This window comes from Anguilla anguilla, chromosome 11 (genome assembly GCF_013347855.1).
Source record: "Anguilla anguilla isolate fAngAng1 chromosome 11, fAngAng1.pri, whole genome shotgun sequence".
Classification (NCBI taxonomy): Eukaryota; Metazoa; Chordata; class Actinopteri; order Anguilliformes; family Anguillidae; genus Anguilla; species Anguilla anguilla.
Window position 1 is genome coordinate 40624746 of NC_049211.1, and position 22979 is coordinate 40647724.

At 41.3% G+C, this 22979-nt stretch overlaps 2 protein-coding genes, 1 long non-coding RNA gene and 1 pseudogene across 7 annotated transcripts in view; 1 reads left to right on the plus strand and 3 right to left on the minus strand.

Annotated features, from left to right (window-relative positions):
- LOC118208713 overlaps positions 1–22979 on the minus strand; it is a 195067-nt pseudogene that overhangs the window by 73558 nt on the left and 98530 nt on the right.
- LOC118208715 (CMRF35-like molecule 8) overlaps positions 1–22979 on the minus strand; it is a 116672-nt gene that overhangs the window by 9887 nt on the left and 83806 nt on the right. For 4 of the 5 annotated variants that reach the window (XM_035383640.1, XM_035383639.1, XM_035383638.1 and 1 more), the window contains exon 3: positions 7503–7811. The exons of the other annotated variant lie outside the window; for it this stretch is intronic. In XM_035383640.1, coding sequence (XP_035239531.1) covers positions 7503–7811 — 309 coding nt within the window. The remainder of the gene's footprint in view (positions 1–7502; positions 7812–22979) is intronic. 5 annotated transcript variants of the gene reach the window in all.
- Positions 1563–12242, plus strand: LOC118208722. The gene is made up of 2 exons (XR_004761625.1): positions 1563–1637; positions 12180–12242. It is a non-coding gene; the product is annotated as an uncharacterized LOC118208722 (long non-coding RNA).
- On the minus strand, positions 8581–20978 carry LOC118208720 (matrix metalloproteinase-9-like). Its single transcript, XM_035383650.1, has 8 exons — positions 20692–20978; positions 16123–16315; positions 15366–15499; positions 14541–14691; positions 13575–13678; positions 13088–13208; positions 9136–9265; positions 8581–8610 (listed from the first exon to the last, which is right to left on the minus strand). The coding sequence occupies exons 1-7, from the start codon at positions 20885–20887 to the stop codon at positions 9166–9168; spliced, it is 999 nt and encodes a 332-aa protein (XP_035239541.1). The 5' UTR covers positions 20888–20978; the 3' UTR covers positions 8581–8610; positions 9136–9165.

The following is a 22979-nucleotide window of genomic DNA, read 5'->3' on the forward strand; positions in this document are numbered from 1 at the left end:
TGGTATTATCAAATCAATTGTTTATGGTTTTGTATAATGTCTTCTGTTCTGTCATTTAGAAGTAGTGCGCCTGAATTCAATAAAGAATGTATGCTTTCAATTCATTAATCTAAGTGACTTCTTTGTATTGAATTCAATTGTTTAATCTTAAAACCTGATAGAGAGCTTGTTTCGACTTATTGGTAGATTCCACCAGTTTACTGTAGACTGATCTACCAATGAATTCGGCAATTTACTTAATAAATCCCATTTTGAACAATAATTATTAAATTTAATCACATAAAATATGTTTTGTATGTAGGTTAAGTGAGGGAGCATGCAATAACACTTGTTCAGTATTGTTCAGTTTTCAGAGTGCTGAACATTTTAACAAGGGCATTGGCTTTTGGAAACACTGGATACAGAAAATAAACATATTTTTAATTAATCCTTGCTTGTCCTACAGTGCGTATATTTGTGAGTTGTGTGTGTGTGTGGGTGAGTGTGTGTGTGTGTGTGTATGTGTGTGTGTATGTTTGTATGTGTGTATATGTGTGTGTTTGTGCATGTGTGTGTACGTGTTTGTATGTATGTATGTATGTATGTGTGTGTGTGTGTGTGTGTGTACGTGTTTATATGTGTGTGTTTGTATGTGTGCGTGCGTGTGTGGGTGTTTGTGTGAGTTTGTGTGTGTCTGTGTTTTGTGTGGGCAATTATTTCAACCTGCATTACCATCGATATCCCCATGGGGGCATTGTAGGCTTTGGACTGTCCTAATCGCTTGGCATGATTATACTTTTGGTGAGCAATTCTGACCCTCATAAAAGCAATTGGTGGAAGTGTTTCTATTTTAGAGAGCGCAAATAGTGAACAAAACATGGAAAGATAGTCGTGCTCCAACAGTAAAGGGCTCTGGTAATTTTGTGTTTGCATACTGGTGTACTCTGAGTACTGTCATGGCACTGAATGGTCAGCATCACTCCATGTTAAATATTTATTTTCTTCAGAGGGCAATGTCTTTCAAGTTGACACTACCCGTTTTCACAAAACGTTACCCCAGTGGTTTGAGGAGAAGAACGCTGATATTACCCATATGGCCTTTTCAGTCACATGATCTGAACCCTGTTTACAGTACATATTCTGCAAGGGCACCTGATACAGCTTTCTCCAGTTCCACCAACTAAGTGTGAGTTGACTGACTCTCCTGTGGAAAAGTTATGCCATTCTGCCGAATTCCAGACTCTGATAGACTCTATGCCACAGTGCATACAGACTGTACTGACCACATGCAATGGCACAACACCAGCACACTATTAAATGACTTTATATTGCTGCTGTATTTGTGCTATGTTTTGTTTATTATCAATAATTATGCACTTTTTTATTCATAATTAAAGGTAGATTTAATCATAGGCATTTAAATGGCTTGTTTATTGAACTTGCAGTTCTACAAAGTGACAACATTTCCCTTGAACTATAAAATAACTTAATATTGGACTGAGATTCTAATATGCCTTCCAGTGCATTGAGGCAGTTTTCATGAGCATAAGAAGAAAAAATGCTTATGATAAGACTCAAATAAAATAAAATAAACAATTTAAATAATCAAGGCTTTCAAAGCAGACACAAATGACTTAGAGTTTGCTCCAGGCAAACAGGTTAAAAGCAGTAGAAACAGACCGAGGATTCGGTCTGCTAAATTATTAATTTTTAATTTCAGTACAAACAATAGGAATTATTAACCAATATGTAGGTTTTTGCTCTTTGTGTTTCATCCAAAAACACATATTTGGTCACATATATACATTTAGAAATACTTAATATTGCCATGAATCAGACGTGATAGTATGTGAGAAAAAAGTTCATTCACATATTATGGTGCATTGTTTTTGTGTCCAACCAGACAGCTTGATTTTTCAGGTAATGTCCACTGTTAAATCACAGTGATAAATAATTGTGCAAAACATACATTTGTGGTAGTGTGTCACTGTACCTTTCAAAGTGACACACAACAAAATCTTGACTTTAAGAGAACAGATAAAAAAACAATATTATTTCAAGTGCTATTTTCTGAAACAGTGGTAACCATCCCTTGTTCCTGGAGAGCAACCAACCTCTAGGCACACTTGACTCTACTAATAAGCAGCTGAACAAGACCTCTAGCTGTTGAAAGAGGTGTGCTTTGCTAGGGTGGGAGTGACAACCTACAGGACGGTAGGGTTGGTTACCACTGTTCTGAAATTGCCTTGAGAATGAGTCTAAGTATTCCCATTTCATATCATTTTAACTCTCTGTTACGGGTATGCTATTCTGACTTTTGGTTTCAGGCTATCGGCTAACTATCCAAAGTTCAGTGTTCAAAACTGCCCTGTGCCCAATACCCTAAAAATACTAGTTTTCAGTTAGATTTGAGGAGGCAGATAGGGACCAGCATTACTGGTCGGTTTGTGGTATTATCAATAATTATGGATTTCTTGTTAGTTTTTATTTATAATTAAAGGTACATATAAATCTGCCCTGTTCCCGTGACCCTTCAAAGACTAGCTGGTTTTCAGTTATATTTAAATAGGCAGATATGGACCAGAGTTACTGGTCGGTTTGCAGTATGTTTCCCTAACCCATTCCCCATTCACTTCCCTCATCATTCATCCTGTTACAGTCTGACTCAGATTGTAACACCTCCGAAGACCTGGTCTACTGAGCGTGGGTAGCCCACGTTTGATTGTCGATGGTCTGGGCTTTTACATCCAGCCTGTAGATGGCAGTGCATGACAGCGATTGAGAACAGGTTGCAGAGATAGGACCGGACCTGGGTCAAATACATATTTCACAGGAAAGTATTTATTCAAAGGAATGTATTTTTAAATTCTATTTCTGAAAGTATTTGGTTTTCCATTAAAAGAATTTAACTAAGTCAAATACAATGTATTTCATGTGTAAATGTATTTTAAAATACTTCAAATATGTATTTACATACATGTGCAAATATTAATACAAATACGTATTTGTATTTGACCCAGGTCTGGGTAGGATACGTACAGGTCATACACTATCAATGGCTGCTGTGTGCATGATCATATAACCAGAGCCACCACATCACTGCCTCTGGGAGACATCTCCTCTTGCACTCATGAAACCAGTGTGTGTATTTTATAGATTTAGAAGGACAAAACTGTAAACATGACGCATATCCTTGTGAGAGACAGGGTTTATTTCTGCAGATAGAGTCTGGCACTTACACACAGCAAAGAGCACAAATATGAACTGAAGAGCAGGGGCGCTGCCCTCTTCTTATAACTGAAAGTAAAAGTACATGATTGGTTTTGCTCAAACATGCGCAATTCTAAATCTGACTGGTAATTGTTTAATACATAAGTATATATTGAAATATAATAGTAAATGATTGGCTGTGTCTAACATATCATGAACACTGAATAAGCACAGATCATCTAAAATTAATCACATTCTCTAGGTCTAGAAAAAATACTCTAAATGAGGAGCCAGCATTTAGTCATCATGTGAAATAAGTTTTGAGAGTCCAAAGGAACATGGTGTCAGATGCGGTCCCTCCCTGGTATGGCAAGGGGGAAGATAAAGGGTCCAGCTCACCCATCTGGGTCCTGGGAATGTATAAGAGAGAGAAACACACACACACACACACACACACACACACACACACACACGTACACACGCGCACACATAAACACACACAAACACACACACGCGCACACACACATGCACACACACACACATGTACACGTGCACACGCGCACACATAAACACACGCACACACACGCGCACACATAAACACACGCACACACACACGCTCACACACACACGTACACACACACACACACACACGTACACGCGCACACGCGCACACGTACACACACACACACACGTACACACACACACATACACACACACACATGTACACACACACACACGAACACACGCGCACACACACGCACACACACATGCACACACACACACACATACACACATGCACACACATACACACACACATGCATACATGTAATCACACACACGCACACATACACACACACACGCGCACACACACACACACATGCACGCACACACACGCACACACACACAGACACATGCACATGTACACACACACGCATGCACATGTACACACACACACGCACATGAATACACACACACACAGACATAAACACATACACACAAGCACACATGCACACACACACATGCATACATGTAATCACACACACGCACACACATACACACAAAAATGTACACTCACACACGTACACACACGCACATGAATACACACACACACAAACACACATGCACACACACACAGACACATGCACATTTACACACACGCACGTACACACACGTGCACATGTACACACACGTATACACACATACACGCGTACACACACACATGCATACATGCACGCATGCACACACACACATGTAGACGTGCACACGCGCACACAAACACACGCACACACACACGCACACATGAACACATACACTCACACACACACACGCAAGCACACACACACGCAAACACACACACATACACACACGCACGCACACATACACACACACACATGCATACATGTAATCACACACACGCACACACACACACACGCACACACACGCACACACACACACGCACGCACACACACACACGCACACACACGCGCACACACATACACAGACACACATACACACACACACGCGCACGCACACACACACATACACACACACACACACACGTACACACGCACACGCACACACACGTGCGCACACACGTACACACACGCGCTCACACGCACACACACATGCACACGTACACACATGCACACACATACACACACACACACATGCACATGCACATGCACATACACACACACACACACAGACACATGCACATGTACACACACACGCATGCACGTGTACACACACACACGCACATGAATACACACACACACACATAAACACATACACACAAGCACACATGCACACACACACATGCATACATGTAATCACACACACGCACACACATACACACAAAAATGCATGCACACACACGTACACGCACGCACATGAATACACACACACACAAACACACATGCACACACACACACATGCACATTTACACACACGCACGTACATACGTGCACATGTACACACACGTATACACACACATACACGCGTACACACACACATGCATACATGCACGCATGCACACACACGCAGATGCAGACAAGACAAATTATGGAAATTGTGGTAACACTATTTGCATTCCTAATGCCTTTATAAACCTTCATATGGCTGCTGTGAGCATATTAACTGGGTTTTAAGAGTTTGAGGCTTTATAGGAAGTGGCCCACATGACAGTTGCTGTGTTGCTGTTTTTATTTTTAGAAAAAGAAATCGTCTAGCTATGGCCAACCACGGTCTCCTTGAAAAGTCTGTTGCTCAAGATGTTTGCCTCTTGTCAGTTAAATAAATGAATGTGTAGTAGTTTTATAGCATTTAGATTTATCTACTGATTAAATGAAGTTTTGGGATTTGACCTCACTTTGTCATTTTCTTTATGTCACTCCGAACCATCACTTTACCATGCAAGCTGTTCACACTACAATGGTATCAAAGGAAACAACATTTATACATTGAGTGACTTGGTATTCACAATACATCATCCATCCAAGAAGCAGTCTGAAGAAGGGACTCCTCCAAACAGTAGAGACAGGTCTCCTGCAAACGAGCCATAACTTCATGCTTCTTTAGTCTAAACTCCCCTGCAATGAAGCCATGGAGAATAATGCTATCGCCAAAAAGAGGAAGTAGTCATGAGTTTTCATGCTTAAAAAATAGACAACTGCACTCAGACAAATATCGACTTACGTTTGACCTTGGATGCAAAAACAGGCCAGCGATGGATTGGTGTCCTGTCCAGGGTGCATTCCTGCCCCGGGCCCAGTGCATTCTGGGATAGGCTTCGGCCCCCCTGTGACCCTGACCAGGAATAAGCAGGTTAGATAATGGATGGGAGAAAGGATAGATGGATGATGGATGGATGGATGCAAAGAGTAGCCACACAGAAGAGCACTGGTGGAAATGGTGAGAGTGGGCATCAGGGATGAAGAATCCCTATCAGGGAGGAAATACCAGGCAACCAATAAGAGCGAGGCACTTTTCCTCAGGAGAGACAGACTCTCTGACAGAGACACGCTCTGGCATGTCAGCATGTTCATGTGCAGCAGTCATAAATGGAGAGCGCTTTGTTTGGGGTCATCCTTCTGTGGTGCTGGTTACATTGCTGTTCAAGCTTATCACAGAAGTAAAGAAAAATTTCTGACTTATTTTGAGAATACCTTGCTAACATTGATATATAATTTATATAAAATTTAATATAATATATAAAATTTTCTGCACTGTTTAACACTTAAACTACTATTTTTCTATTTTATTTTTGATTGTGGTTTACTTACGGGGAATTCTTTTGGAATGTTGATCCCTCTGGTTTTTCTGTCGAAATTCTATTGCCATTTTCTGTTTCTCCTGTTACATATTTTTTTCAAAGGACAAAACCAGAGATTAAATTATGGATTTTTAAAAATAAAATTACTTTTAGATTTGCATCTCTGCAATGCCGAAGTATCCTAATGAGCAATATTGGAAATTAGATATGTTTCGAAGAATTTCATTTGACTTAAAGCATCCTTCCAGATACCCATGATGCAGTGTGAGCACCCTTACCTGCTTCAACATTCAGGTTCACCGGAACCCATCTGTCACTGAGGGAGGAATGTCCCTTCATTCCACAATAGTACACGCCTGTGTCCTGTGCTGTGAGGCTTCTGATGGTGATCAGGAACTGTCTGTTGGAAGGGTAATCTCTGATCTGGGTTCTGTCTTCTCTTTCTTTATTTTCAGTGTTCACCACAGGGCTGCACCCATCCACACCAGCTTTTTTACACCAGTATTTAACACTATCGGTGTAATCTGCAGAATACTGACATCTGATTGTTTTACTTCTGGATGCTTGCCCTGTTACATTCACCGGGCCCCAGAGATATGGTATGGTTGCACCTAGAGGAATTTAAAAAATGTGTGAAAAGAAAAACACTTGATTACCATAGTGTGAATAAATTAGCTCCGTTTCCTATAGTCTGAAATGCTTCTTTAAAATCTTTTCCCTCATGTTGTGAACCAGTCCCACACAGTAAAATGTCCAGTGTTAATTATACTCTAATAGAGCACATAATGAGTCCAATAGGGACCATATGCACTCTGCCAGAGTTGATTTAACACAGTTTACTGTGCTGTGCCCATGACCTGAAACATATTCCTCAGTAATGGAGTTGTTATCTGATTCATATCCATATACATATTTTCTCACCTATCTCTATTTGCTAATGATTTTTTGGTTTGGATTTCTTGACAATATGAACAAAAGGCTCAAATTCATTACACTGATAAGAAATGATACAGGAATTAACACTGTTTTGTTTACTCCATACCTTCATTCACTTGAACATACACTGGGACACTTTCATCAAAGCCAAATTTAGATATCCCGCACATATAAGACTCCTCATCATCCTTGGTGAGGTCCGTCATTGTGATGTAAAATTCTCCCTCTGCTTTATCATCTCTGATAGAGATCCGGCTCTGAGTATTTGAGCCCACAGTCTTCACCAGGGTGGAACACGGAAGTAGAAAGTTTTCTTTGCACCAGTATTTGACATGGTCAGCGTATGATTTGTGATATTTACACTGGACTGTTACATTTCCTTTGGTTTGGCTTATCACCCACTCTGGAGCCTGGACTGAGAATGAAGTATGAGAAATTACATACAGAATTAAACATATAATGGTCTGATTACAGAATTCCATCATAATATATTGAGCATTGTGCTTTAGCCAAAAAAAAAAAAAAGAAAATTATTTTCCTTCTGAAATAGAACCTCACCAGATTTCAATATTACTTTACTAAAATGGTGCATGTTTTTTATTTTTACACCACTTATTCATATAACATGTAACAAAATACAACTACTGTTGTTCCAAATCGATTATGCATCAGGGGGCCTTTTTTGTATAAAAAAAATTATATTAAATGAGTTAATATATTATTCATATGCAACATATACATTGTGCACCATGCACTTACATTATACTGTAGCGTCAAGGTTTTCTGAAATTACCAAAAACTTTATATTACGTGCCTTAATATTCTCAACTCAAAAGTAATTTCCTGTCATAATTAGCACTATGACAGGGATTAATGAAAAATACCTTTTTTGACACTGATGTATACTGGACTCGTTTCATAACTGAAAATTCCCGGTATTAATATTCCACACTGATACCATCCATTGTCCTCCTCGCGCAGATCCTTCATAGTTACAGAGAACACTCTCTCTGTTTTATTATCTCTAATCAACATTCTTTTGTCATTGGTGGTGCCATCAGTCTTCACTAAAATGCTACAATGCCCAAATATATTATCTTTGCACCAGTATTTCTGATTCTTATCATAACCTGTATATCTACAGGGGACAGTCACGCTCTCACCCACCAAGACCCTCACCTCCCCTGGACCCCAGACAACAGCAGAGTAGGCTCCTAAAAAAGCACAGAAGAAATGTTTTATGATAATGCTTAAGTGTAGTGTAGCCATTTGATCATTATAGTAAGGCTCCTCAGTACAATGGCTCAGACAAACATTTCAGATTAATGCTCCACCATAGACACTATGCACATATGTTATAACAACATTAATTTACATGTTATGAATGTGTTCTCCATGAATTATGCCCAACCCAATAATTGCATATTCCAGCTTATATCCAGCACATTGCATAACACAGCTATTACAGAACATTTACAGTTTATATAAACACATGTATAAGAGCATACCATGTACATATTTATACCATAGACAATCGTAACCAAAAACCATATTATGTTAACCACGTTTTCTTTAAGTTTCCACATTTCTGCTCAACATTCATTGCGTGGATAAAACTGTTGATTAAAACCCTGGTACAACGGAAACTAACACTATTCAGTCCACCACACTCCTGTTTTATAATAATGGATTGCATCAGCCAATCAGAATGAGAGTAATACAGAGATGCGTGTGTTTACCTGAGAGGAAGGAGAGGACCAAAGCTAGCCTCATTGCTGCTGGATCTGAAGGCGACGCATCTGTTTTGGAGTGTGTATCTGAGAGGAACACAAACGGTCTGTGTCCTTCCTGTTCTTAGCTGGGTCTGTGCTGTCATGACCCGAGTGAAGGGAAGGAAATGCAACTGTGGCAAGGGCGTGAGTGCAGGTTTAAGCTCGAGCTTGCACAGGAGTCCTGGGAGTCTGGTGCTTTTATTCACCATGTTAACTCTTTTAACTACAGCCTTGACCTGCTCATATGCAACATTTAGCGACTGTGTATGTATAATACAGCATACACCATTTGTTTTGCTGTATATAATTTCCAAAATATTGATGGACAGACCATAATTATAATTGTTCAGTTTTCTCTGTTTTCTCAAACAGCAAAAGATATTATCACACTGTCAGTTCTCTGCATGATTCATTTGAGCTGGAGTTTATCATGTGGCGATTTTTGTGGATGTATGCATGTGTGTGTGTGTGTGTGTGTGTGTGCGTGTGTCTGTGAGTTTGTGTGTGCATTTGTGTGTGCGACTCACAGTTGTGAAAAAGTGATAATATGTAAGGCCGCTCTCTCTCTATCTCTATGGCAGAGCTCACAGGAGAGTTAGAGAACATCGGTGGCAGGTGGAAATGGGGAACCAGACAATGTTGGTGTACAGGTGGGTTGGGGGGGGGGGGGGGGGGGGGGGGGGGGGGCGGGTGGTGCTGTATTATGTGCCAATACCAAAGAGGACAGGAGACTTACACTGGAGGTAGTGGACGCTACATATATTAATATAGCTCTCTGTAGCCTGGACAGAGAATAAAAGATGAAAACACACATTTAACCAAAGATATTCAAGGGTATGCTTACAGATTTCTATCACAGTATGTAAAACTTAATGTTGTCACAGAGATAGGGAAAAAAGTGCAAATTATCCAAAAAATTTTTTTACTGAAGTTCAGTGGAGTGTTATCATGTTGTATGTCTTTGGTTTTAAGTGAATTTAATGAGGGCAGAGGATTTCAAAGTGTGAGGCAGGCCTCCTCAGGGGGGCGCCAGAGAGCTGCAAGGGAGGCACAGAGAGGGGAGGGTGAATAGACACAAACTCACAGCAGACTCACTCACGTGGTTTAACTAATGAACAGGCAAAACAGAAAAGGTTCTAAAACAGAAGAAATAAACTGACACATTACTGTGAAAATGAAATCACAAGTTGTTCTGAGAGGCTCTCAATTTTGAACTGTCTGTCCCTTTTGGACTAGCTACCGTTAGGAAAATTTAGTGGTCAGAGGGAGTAAAAATTTTATTTAGTTTTTTGTTTAGCTGAGAAACTATGTTTTAAAGCCCATGGCACAATAAAAATTGATTAGGTATTTAGCTAGTAGGCTAACCCATTGTAATGTTATAACTTGGCCTGTTCTAATATTACTACGTCAGTCTGCAGTCTCCATGGAACCATCTGCAGGCTAGCTAGCTAAGCAACATGGAGAGGTTTTTTAGAGCAGAGGCACCACAGCTTCAAAGCACCGGCACCAAACCAAATATGATGGCCAGTCAACCTATTTGAGATTTACTTGGACAGGACCGAGTGCCCCTCAGTGTGATTTGCAAAGATGTGCTGCCAAATTACAGCATGTGACCAGCAAAACTTCACTGAAATTTAGAAACTAGGCATGGCTGGCTAGCTAGCAGCTAAACCCCTGGAGTTCATTAAATGGAAACGAGAGGCATTTTAAAGACAGCAGATGTTCAGCAATGTAAAGAGCGTGAGGTGGGGATTTCTGCGTGTATATGTGTGTGTGTGTGTTCATCTGTATATGTGTGTGTGTGTGTGCGTGTGTGAGTGTGTGAGCATCTGTGTGTGTGTTTTGTGTGTGTGTGTGTGTTCATCTGTATGTGTGTGTGTGCTTATGCGTGTGTGTGTGTGTGTGTGTGTGAGCATCTGTGTGTGTGTTTTGTGTGTGCGTGTGTGCGTGAGTGTGTGTGTGTGAGCATCTGTGTGTGTGCGTGTGTGTGCGTGTGCTTGTGTGTGTGTGTGTATGTGTGCGTGTGTTTGCGTGTGTGCTTGTGTGTGTGCGTGTGAGCATCTGTGTGTGTGCTTTGAGGAGAAGAACACTGATATTACCCATATGGCCTTTTCAGTCACATGATCTGAACCCTATTTAATATTTACAGTACATATTTTGCAATGGCACCTGATATAGCTTTCTCCAGTTCCACCAACTAACTGTGAGTTTCTTGACTTTCCTGTGGAAAAGTGATGTCATTCTGCAGAATTCCAGACTCTGTGCCACAGTGCATACAGACTGTACTGACCACATGCAATGGCACAGCACCAGCACACTATTAAATGACTTTATATTGCTGTTGTAGTGGTGCTATGGTTTGTTTATTATCAATAATCATTCATAATAATTATGCATTTCCTGTTTTTCATTTTTATTCATAATTAAAGGTAGTGTTACGTCCCCAGCCTCTGCTTGCCTGGGTAGTGCAGGTGGAGGTAATACCTAATTGCTTAATTGCTTGATTGCCTCCACCTGCCTGTGGCCCAATATAAGCCCTGCAGTATGAGGCTGGGGCGATCTTCTTTGGGGTTTCTTTTGTGTGGTTTGTGTTTGGTAGGTTTTTGTGAAGACTCTTATTTTGTGAACTTTGTGGGTTTTTGTTTGTTTTAGTTTGTGCTTTAGAATAATAAATGTCTGAGTTTGTGTTTTTAGATCAGTTTCTGTCTGTTTTTGGTGCATTTTGACTTTGCTTGGACCCTTCGAGCCGGCCAGAAAAGTAGATATAATCACAGCAGACACAGTAGGTATTTAAATGGCTTGTTTATTGAACTTGCAGTTCTACAAAGTGACAACATTTCCCTAGAGCTATAAAATAACTTAATATTGGACTGAGATTCTAATATGCCTTCCAGTGCATTGAGGCAGTTTTCATGAGCATAACAAGAAAAAATGCTTATGATGAGACTCAAATAAAATAAAATAAACAATTGAAATAATCAAGGCTTTCAAAGCAGACACAAATGACTCAGGTTAAAAGCAGTAGAAACAGACCGAGAATTCGGTCTGCTGAATTAGAAACTTTAATTCCAGTACAAACAATAAGAATTATTAAACAACATGTAGGTACATATTTGTAAGAATTGATTATTTAACTTTCTCACCACTAGTGAAAATGTCAATGATAGTCAGATTAATAATTTGCAACATTATTGAAAAATTGTTATTCACAGATTTGAATTATTTTTGCTCTTTGGTCTTTGTGTTTCATCCAAAAACACATATTTGGTCACATGTATAAATTTAGAAATACTTAATATTGCCATGAATCAGACATGTGGTAGTATGTGAGAAAAAAGTTCATTCACATATTATGGTGCATTGTTTTTGTGACCAACCAGAGAGCCTGATGGTTGTGACAGGCAATGTCCACTGTTAAATCACAGTGATATATAATTGTGCAAAGCATACGTATGTGGTAATGTGTCACTGTACCTTTCAAAGTGACACACAACAAAATCTTGACTTTAAAAGAACAGATAAAAAACTATTTTATTTCAAGTGCTATGTTCTGAAACATTGGTAACCAACTCTGTTTCTGGAGATCAAACAGGTTTTCATTCCAACCCTAATTTGGCACACTACTGATAAGCAGCTGGACAAGACCTCTAGCTGTTGAAAGAGGTGTGCTTTGCTAGAGTGGGAGTGAAAACCTACAGGACGCAGGGTTGGTTACCACTGTTCTGAAATAGCCTTGAGCATGAGGCCAAATATTCCCATTTCATATCATCGAAGACGATGATTCAAACCTCAGGAATTGCAGATGCAACGTGTCATTCTCAAACTGTCTCGTCAGGCTTTTCAGCTGATACGACACAGTTAAGTCCCACAGGGGTAACAAAATGCTCAACGCCAGTTAATTATTCTGAGTCGTCCTCACCAATGGCGGTGGGAGGGGACAGAACACTTCAGAACGTCATACTTGATGTAGCCAACCCGGTCCACCTGCTTTCGGGAGTTCATCCTCCAATAGAAACGTTCGCGCCAGAAGTAGGTGTGTCCTGCAGAGACACACAGCAGACCATTAAATGGTTAATCGTACACTACTTACCCATACTCTCCCTCTATAATCTATGACCTTTTCTGTGTACGCATTATGTGCACCATATCTGCCAGGTGTCAAAGAAGTCACTTGAAACTTAACGCAAATGGCATTAAATGGGTAAATATTTCTGCAGATCCCTCAGAATTTTAAACATAAAATGTTACTATCTGAGCCATATGCAATAGAAAATTTTTGTTTCTGAATATTGGTGAAAACAGATGTTTATGATTATCATCAGTAATCTGCTGGAATTTTACCACAGCGTAGGTGATGGTGAATAGTCTTCTGCTCCTATAATTCAATTGTGGACTTGAATACTCACCTTTGTACAGGAAGACATCGTGAGCATCGATGGGTACATCTCCAAAGTCCTGGTCTACATCACGTGGGTAGCCCTCGTCGATGGTCTGGGTTTTTACGTCCAGCCTGTAGATGGCAGTGCGTGACAACGATTGAGAACAGGTTGCAGTGATAAGACACATACAGGTCCTGCAGTATTACACAAAAGCTCTGTCTGTTCCAGCTCTCGTCATTATTTTGGTTAGTTAATTAAAGATTTTTTTTTTTTTTGGTTGATTTATTTAGTTTGTCTAAAATGGGACTTTCATTCAATCCATCCAACTGTATGCAGTCCCAGACCACCCAGCACACCGGGAGCTGATAACGGTTCCTCTGTGTGTAATCATACACTATCAAAGGATTTTACACAAGCTTTCCCTGTGGAGACCCTGTGTAAAGATGCCATTCTTCTGTTCCAAAGTCACGCGGATTGAGCCTTGCCACTGCTCACTGTGAAACTAAACAATGTGTGCTGCTGTGGAAAGGAGTGTAGGCTAACTGATTTTAATGAGGCTAGAAAGGGACCCATACACTTCAATGGATCCCACTCCACACAAGCATTTAGAGAACGCAGCACTCAGACTGTGTCAGTAGTAAACCTTAGCAGTGCCCAGAGTACGCAGCACTTAGACTGTGTCTGTAGTAAACTTTAGCAGTGCAAAGAGAATGCTGCACTCAGACTGTGTCAGTAGCAGACCTGGGTCAAATACATATTTGTTTTGGATTCAAATACTGTTCTGTGTTCTATCGATCATGCCTGGGGTAATTGAGTCTGCCAATATAACCAGAAGGTGGGGTTAGCACTTTTTGAGAGTATTTCATTGGTTCCAATGCACCAGACAAGATAAGTAAAGTATAGAAAAGTATTTGAATCCAATACAAAAACCTATTTGACTCAGGTCTGGTCAGTAGTAAGCCTTAGCAGTGCTGCCGCTCTGTGGCTCCTCACCTCCAGTATTTCTCCCCGCCGAAGAGCAGGGCCTTGCCCTTGCCCCTCTCCAGGGCTCCCTCCACACGCTCCAGGCTGCCAGGCAGGCCCAGCTTCTCCAGGCTGTGGGGCTCCAGCACGCTGCTCCCAGTGTACACCCACACCCGGCGGCCTGCAGGGGGCAGCAGAGTCAGCCTAAACCGCACACAAGCAGGCACTCTCCCCAGGATAGCGCTCGGTAACACGTTACAGTAAGGTCACACTGGCATTAACTAATGCAGTTGTTAAGTACAAACTACTGAAAATGTATTCTGCACTGCTTTGTTAATGTATTTGTACATCGTGAATTCATGTTAACAGCTATGTTAGTTAATGCCAATTCATGAGAGCATATTGTAAAGAGTTACCCAACACAATCACCCCAAGTCTGTGTGAAGGGTGTGCTGTTGCACTGTGTCCTTAGCAGACCTGTGTCCAATATGATTTTTTATAACTCTTTACATGCTGGTAAAATTTGAAAACACTCCTGCAGATCCATGAGAATTCTCAGTGAAACGTGCTATTAATTAAAACATTAAGCAATATGAAAAGATTTTGTTTCTGAATGTTGGTGAAAATAGATGTTCCTGTATAAACTGTTCACAATCTGCTGGAGTTTAACTGGTGACTAAAGGGCAATTAAAGTATTTCAAATAAAGTCATTGAACCAGGTCTGGTTGGTATTATGTTTTTGACTATTACATCTTGCTCATGTGATGTACAAGAAGAAAATAATCCCCTCAGCCGATGACAACTTCAGTCAGAATTAAATGTTCTGAAACACAGCAGCCGTGGAGACATTCGTACCTGAGAAGAAGTACAGTTTCTTAGTGAGCAGATCCTCGAAGGCGGAGTCGATGGTGGAGGGGAGGGCAGGCCACGTCTCGGAGGTGCGGTAAGGACCCTTGATCTCGTTCTTCTGCGACACCTTCCAGTACTGGCTGCACAGGACGAGGCGACAGCCCAATGTTAGAGAAGATTACCATCACCAGTGCTGGGACACACCCATCATCTGTCTTCTTCTCTAATAATTCAATCAATCAACTTCTCAATCAAGAGTTTTTCCAAGAGCCATTTAACACCTTAGTTCACACACAGTGCTTCACCCCTGGACTCCAGACCAGAACAGATTTCAGACTATTTTAGATTTGGATCATAGCGGACATTATAGTTGTTGAACAAGAGGCTAAAAACAGTTTCTGCTATTAGAGCTTTTGGGCCAGTCTAGGAAACATTGGTCCAGGTTCTAATTCTAAAATCTCTGCTGCAGGTTGTCAAGCTTTGACATTTTAAAGCTATTTCAGAGGCTAAGGGTCTATAAACTAGACTGGTTAAGAGGATATCTGTGTACATGGTGGCAAATGCTCACTAACAGTGACTTATGACAAACTTAAAACAATAATTCCACCTGCAACGGTCTTCTTTAGTTATACCAATGGCCTTTTGAAGACCTTCCCATGCCAAATTGTGAAATGGCAGACTCCAATTCGTGGGGTACAGACCACTCAAGTGTGTTGGTACGATGCAGAGCCCTTTCAGTTCTCCTTTCCCGCTGCTAGCTTACCCATCCTTGAACAAGTGCAGCTCCTGCTGGATCAGAGTGATGGTGTCAAATTTGTCCACACGACAAGCATCCAGAGAGGGGTCCACGGGAGTGGGTGTAGTAGTGGTTGTGGTCTGGGGAGTGGTCTTCTCGGTGGGGGTGGGGTCAGTTGCAGCACGGGTAGGAGGAACGGGGCCAGGGCCAGGTTTTGGTCCTGTAAGCGAGAATGGGGGTATTTCAGATACAGTTTGGACCATCGCTGCATGTGCCTTAACCCTATAAGGTGTAAGATCACATATATGTGATTAGAATGATCATAACTGAACATTCTAATGTTGATGTAACAATCATTACTGGTAATTGAAAGCAATGGAGTTATTGAAAAAAAAAAACATTTGAAAAACCTACTCTGCAAAGTTAAAATCGCAGCAATTTTGAAATTGCAAATGAAATATTCATATTTCTTTGTTATGTAATGAGGGAAAATGAAAAATACATGCAATCTCCAGCTTCGATGCAAATGTTTATTACACGTTTTGAAGTGTTGTATTATAAGAATGATGGTTTGCACACCTGACTGTGTAGACCACATGTGCTGGAGATGCACAAAGGTAAATAAATTTAAAAAACTGCAACGTTGGGTTTGCAACTTTAATCTCAGATATCTCTGTCCTGACAAAATCTAACAGTTCTTGTAGCATTTCTGCTACATTCCATTCTACTGCTACTTTACACCAGGCTGGCCAGTGGAGTATAGGCTCCCCCTCTATAGCCGGGTTACTCTCGAGATTTCTTCCCATTGGGGAGTTTATTCTCGTCACCTTTTGAGGGTTTTCTCCCCATTGGGAGTTTTCTACCTCATGTACAGCTATTTGGGGGTTCAGGTCTGGTGTCTGCTCTGCTTGCTCTTTTTGCTTTGTCTCTTGCCTTGCTTCTCTGTAAAGCTCCTCAGGGAGACATAATAACTGGGTGTAGTGTCACCCTGGAAAGGGAGGGATCAGGCACCTGCAAGCCTGCCTGTTTCCCCTCGGTGTCCCACTGTCTGTGTGAGCCCGACTTGTGAACTGTGCTGTGATAAGGCACTGCATGCTTTGGAGGGGAGTGCATACTTGTCAGCACTCAACATTATACAGTAATCGAGTGCATACAAGTATGCAGTGAGATGTATGAGAATCGACAGCCGCAGTATCAGCAATGAGTGCTGGTCAAAATATGATTGCCCATTTCAAATGGTGGAGACAAAGGTGAAAAAGCAAAATGCTGGCCATGAATAATTAATATCCCATATTCACTGTGGCAAACAAGCCTGCCACAGGCCACTGAAGTGGCTTTCCAAGGGGCCCTCCAGCACAGAGACACAGGGAGAAGATGTTCCAACAGTCCACATTTATTTACAAGGGTCAGCAAGATGTTATAGCCAACTGAGCAGATGTAAAACACTGTCATGACAGAGAGGCTTCCTTTGTGTGGGTGGGGATGGCAGATTTAACCTGTGCGCACTCATTACCTCACTATGCACAGGTGCAGCCACCCCTGTTCCCGGGCCCAATTAGCCTGGCCAATTATCTAATTCATAACCAATTATCTAACTAGCCAGGTCTAATTAGCTTGACCCAGGGCAGGTGTGGCTGCTTAAACCAACCATCCCCACACCACATTCACATTTCAGGGCTTTTAATCATCATATGCTACAGTGCAGTCCATAAGTATTTGGAGAGTGATGCGATATTTCTGTTGTTTTGGCTCTGTACTCCACCACATTGAATTGGAAATTAATCAGTGAATATGAGGTTAATGTGCAGACCGTCATCTCTAATTTGAAGGCATTTACATCCATAATGTGTCATAGCCCTCTTGTTTCTCATGTTTTCTGCTAGCCTCGTGTATCTTGTCTTTGTTCGTAAGATCTTTGTTCTCTGTTCTCTCCCTGCAGTGCAGGCGGGTCCTCGCCGTCAGCTCCACCACCCCGTTAGCAGCTGATTTCCCTCACCTGCTCTCCGCATTCTGCACGCCTTTGCCAGAGCATTCGCTGATTGTTCGCAGCATATATTCTCGGTTTTCCAGCACCTCCTTGCTAGATTTTTCCAGATCTTCTGATACATTACATCGGCTCCAGTCTTAGTGATTAGCTAAATCTACTTTTTCCCGTTCGTGTTTTATTCCTTCTCTAGTTCGAATCGCCTACCTGCTTCCCCTATCCCGTGTCTGTCCAGTACCTTGTTAATTGTATCTGTCTTGTTGGTCTAGTGTGTCCAGTCTCCATGGTCGTTCTGTCTTGTCTTTCATCCTGTCTTGTCTCCTGTTTGCCGGTTCCAGCTCACTTTCCGCCGGCCTTCCTGTCCGGTTCAGCCCTGCGCCTGCTCCCTGCCGCTGCCCAGCCCTGCGCCTGCTCCCTGCCGCTGCCCAGCCCTGCGCCTGCTCCCTGCCGCTGCCCAGCCCTGCGCCTGCTCCCTGCCGCTGCCCAGCCCTGCGCCTGCTCCCTGCCGCTGCCCAGCCCTGCGCCTGCTCCCTGCCGCTGCCCAGCCCTGTTCATCATTCAAACCACACCTGCCTTGTCCCTCTGGTTCACTGTACCTGGAAATAAATCACATCTGGTTTTTCTCTGCATTATCTGTGTCTGCGTCTTGCGTTTGGGTCCACCTGTACTGCTCCCCGTAACTTAATGGGTGCTCTGCGTAGGAATTACAGCCTTTTTATGAGTAGTCCCCCCATTTTAGGGGTTGTGCATGCCATAGACATCACCAGATGCTGGGTATCTTCCCTGGTGATGCTCTGCCAGGCCTGTAGTGCAGCCACCTTCAGTTCCGGTTTGCTTTGGGGGATTTTTAGCTTTGGTCTTGTCTTCAGCAAGTGAAACGCATGTTCAGTTGGATTCAGGGTGGTTGACTTGGCCAGTCAAAAACATTCTACTCTTAGGCCCTGAAAAACTCCTTGGTTGCTTTAGCAGTGGTTTTGGGCTCATTGACTGCAAGGTGAAGTGGCATCCAATTAATTTTGTGGCATTCGGCTGGACCTGGGCAGATAAGATGTTTATGCGCACTTCAGAAGTCACATCAGTAAATACAAGTGAGTCAGTTCCACTAGCAGCCACACATGCCCAAGCCATAACACTACCTCCACCATGTTTCACAGATGAGGTGGGATGCTTTGGGTCTCTTCCTTCCTTTTCTTTTATTTTCATACAGGTTAGTACTCATCTCATCTATAAATATTAAGTACTTTTAATGCAAACTCTAAGCTCTGTTCTGTTCTTGAGGCTTACTGATGCTTTTCATCTTGGGGTGAACACTTGGGGTGAGGTTATGCAAGTGTAGTCTTCTCTTTATGGTAGTGTAAGAGTGTTCTTGATCTGTTTGACAGTTGAAAAGATGTTTTTGACACATCCACTGTTTTGGAGATATCTTTGGTTGATTCATTTAGATTTTTCAGCCTAAAGGTGACTACACTGGTATTGACATTTCCTTAGTGCTCATGTTGAGAGACAACACCAACAGACTCCAAATACAGATGCCACACCTAGAATCAACTCTAGACCTTTTCTTAGATTTTGTAGCTTGTGTTAACTTATGATGCAACAGAACACAACTGGCTAAGAAACAGCTGAGCAGTCAACTGTCCAATTTCTTTCGGCCATCTAAATGGGGGGAACTATGGATAAAACGGGCTGTAATTCAAACAGGGAGCACCCAATATGGATGCAAATACCCTCATATCAAAGTTGAGTCTGCACTTTAACTTAATATTAATTGCGTCATTTCAAATTCAATGTTCAAGAGTAAAATTTAGGAAGACCTTACATTTTTAAATGAATATAGGCCTACTGCAGAATGATACAGTGAAATCGATGGGTTTCTGACTGCTGAAAGTGTGGACACCTGGTATCTGAAACTAAACTATTTGGGAAAAAGGAAGAGTTCATACATACACCTTATTGCCAACATAATTTGTCAATTATATTCAAAGCAACAAACAATAAAATCAAAGCAAGCCCTATTGATTTATTTCAATCAAAAACAGCAAACAGTTTTTCTTTATCTGGACTGTCCTCCTTCTATTACTAATAATTACATTACATTCCATTACAGGCATTTAGCAGATGCTCTTATCCGGAGCGACTTACACTACTTTTTTTTTTAACTTTCAACTGGATATATACTGAATCAATGCAGGTTGAGGTTGACATTACGTTTTCTCAAACATTTGAAAAGGAAATATATAGATTTTCATACATTTTAAAGACATATTTTATGTACCATGTCAATTTTAGACATGAATCCCTAGTTGTATTTTTTAAGTAGATAACTCTCATAATATTGAAAGACTGAGGAAACCAAATCAGCGGAAACGCTGTGATTGGCTCCTGTAACAACCATTTCTGAGACAACAGTGCTATGTTTGATAACATAGGTTATGCTGTGAGTTCACTATACATTGGGTAAGAGATCCAGTTGGTGATGTCATATGCATTACGTTACGTTACGCATGGAGTTTTGGGGAGCTAGGAGGGTGTCAGAAGAATGAAGGGAAGTGGAAGCACTTTGAATGGCATTGTGATAATCAACATAGACTGTTCAGCGATACGGGCCTTACCTGGTATTACAACTATGAAGTCCTTGTAAACGTGATAGGGTGAATCAGTTATGGCACATCGGTACAGTCCACCGTCTGACTTTTGTAAATTCCAGATTGTGACATCCATACATCCGCTGTATTCGATTAGAGATATTCTTCCCTTATAGATGTTGTGGGAAAGAAATGTATTCAAGAGCACCAGCCCAATGTACATGGGAAAGAAATGTATTCAAGAGCACCAGCCCAATGTACATGGGAAAGAAATGTATTCAAGAGCACCAGCCCAATGTACATGGGAAAGAAATGTATTTAAGAGCACCAGCCACCACCACCGTGATGGATTATACGACTAACAAAGGAAGTGCGTGTAGAGCCAGCAAAGGCCCGACCTTGGCCAAAATATTAATGATCTGTTGAAGTGAGCACTACATACAAAACACATGCAGCAAAACCTATACGTAATGTAAACACAGCTTCTGCTATGCAAACTAGGCCTTTCACACAAATGTGTTGTAAGAGATAAAATCCAGCAGGAAGGTGGGGAGCTGAATACTTGTTTTACAACAGAAAGGGGAGGGAGATTTAGATGGGAGAAGGAAGTACCTATTTTTTAAAAGTAAAGAAAGGAGGGGGCTCGGAAATAATGGTGTCTGGGAGTGGGGAGATAATGGTGTCAAGAATAGAGCCTAAAAAACAAAGCGATCAAGTGGGAAGTACCAAGTTTAAGCTCTTGTATGTAATCTTTGATTCACTTACAATAAACCCAGTTACATCAGACTCTGTGAATTGTGCATACTTTGAAGAAGTATTCGACAGTGTGGAAGAGAGCGACCCCGGCATTTCTGGCCCAGGCCGGGGCCTGTTTTCTCCCCCCACAATGTCACCGGCATATCCTCTGTTGTCCACAAACAGGAGACAAACTGTCATGGTCCTGTTTTCCTGTCTGTGTTTCCCTTGTTGGGCCGCCAGATGGCGGCACTTCTGTTTTGTGTCTGGTTCCTTGTGTTTGTTCCTGACTTGTGTTTGTTTCCGACGTATGTTTCAGACCATTTGTACCTGCCTGCGTTTTTGACCTGTTTGTGTTTGTTTGACCTTCATGTATCTGCCTGCCTGTGCTTTGACCTGCTTGTGTGTGTGACTGAGTTTCCGCCTGTGTGTTCTGCCTGTTAGTTCCTGCCTTGTTTCTGTCCTACCTGTGTTCTGCTCTGTGTGTGTTTTGAATTTTGAGTTTTCTGTTTTGTGTTTTTGGTAGTGCCCTGTGTGGCCTTTTGGTTTCCTGTTTTTTTGTCCCCTGTCATGTAAGTAAAATCTTTGTTAATTTTCCCTTTTTGAGTTTGTGTTTTTTTCTATCTGTGTTTGGGTCCCCCCTACCTGTACCATGACACAAACACTTTGGTAAAATTTGCAGCGGAGCTTTTCATAATTATTGAAATACGGATAAAAAGGCAATCGCAGCAAAACCATTCCTGATGCGTCTACTCTGTCCTGTCCCCTTGATAAGTGACAACCTGTGGGGGAAAAAAAATGCACATGGGAGATTAATGTTATACTTTCTGTTCCATCGCTCCAGGTATTTGTGAAATTAGCGGTTAAATTACCTGAAAAGAGAAGCAGAATAAAGATAGCAGGATCCATAGTCAGAAAACTACAGACTGCTCCTCAGTACTCTGTCACAACACTGTACAGGCACAACAGTGGACTTCCTCAATTAGATTCCTGTGTCTCATTATTTGTGTCCTGTGTTATTATTTACTATTTTTAACTGATCATGTGATGATATTTCCTCTTGCTGTTCACCAAGAAGTTGTCTTAATGCTCTAAATTTAAACGGCTGGACTATGTGAAATTGAAAACACCTTGCATACCCGAGAATTTTTATCAAAAAACAGCCGCGTGAAAGAAGAAAAGTCGTACAAGTTACTCATCTGTCTAAAAGGTTAAAGTATGTAAAATATAGTATCTGATCCCCTAGATACGATGTCCAAAAGTCGACAGGAAGCCGATCGTTCTGCTAAAACCAGAGGACCTCAGAACACTGAGAGCCAAAGTAAAAGATGGCTATTTCTTTCCTTACAAAGTATAAAAATGTTCCTCATTTATTTTTTCTTCCCATCTCCAGACTACAAAGCATGACTTAACTTGACCATCAATGAATCAAAATGTATTTATTTGTGTTTTTAAGTTTAATTATTTGTAGATTTCATGTTTGCACATTAAACACTAGTTGGGTCATTAAAGGCATAAATTGTGCTAAGCTGTACAGATATTAATTTACACAAACATCCTTTTTTTAAACAGGTCATTAA

Coding starts and splice junctions, on each gene's coding strand:
- LOC118208720 (XM_035383650.1), bottom strand. CDS start 20,887: ATGTACATTGGGCTGGTGCTCTTGAATACATTTCTTTCCCACAACATC. Junction 16,316..20,691: donor CTTCATAGTTGTAATACCAG/GTAAGGCCCGTA, acceptor TCTCGCTTACAG/GACCAAAACCTGGCCCTGGC. Junction 15,500..16,122: donor CTGCACTTGTTCAAGGATGG/GTAAGCTAGCAG, acceptor CGTCCTGTGCAG/CCAGTACTGGAAGGTGTCGC.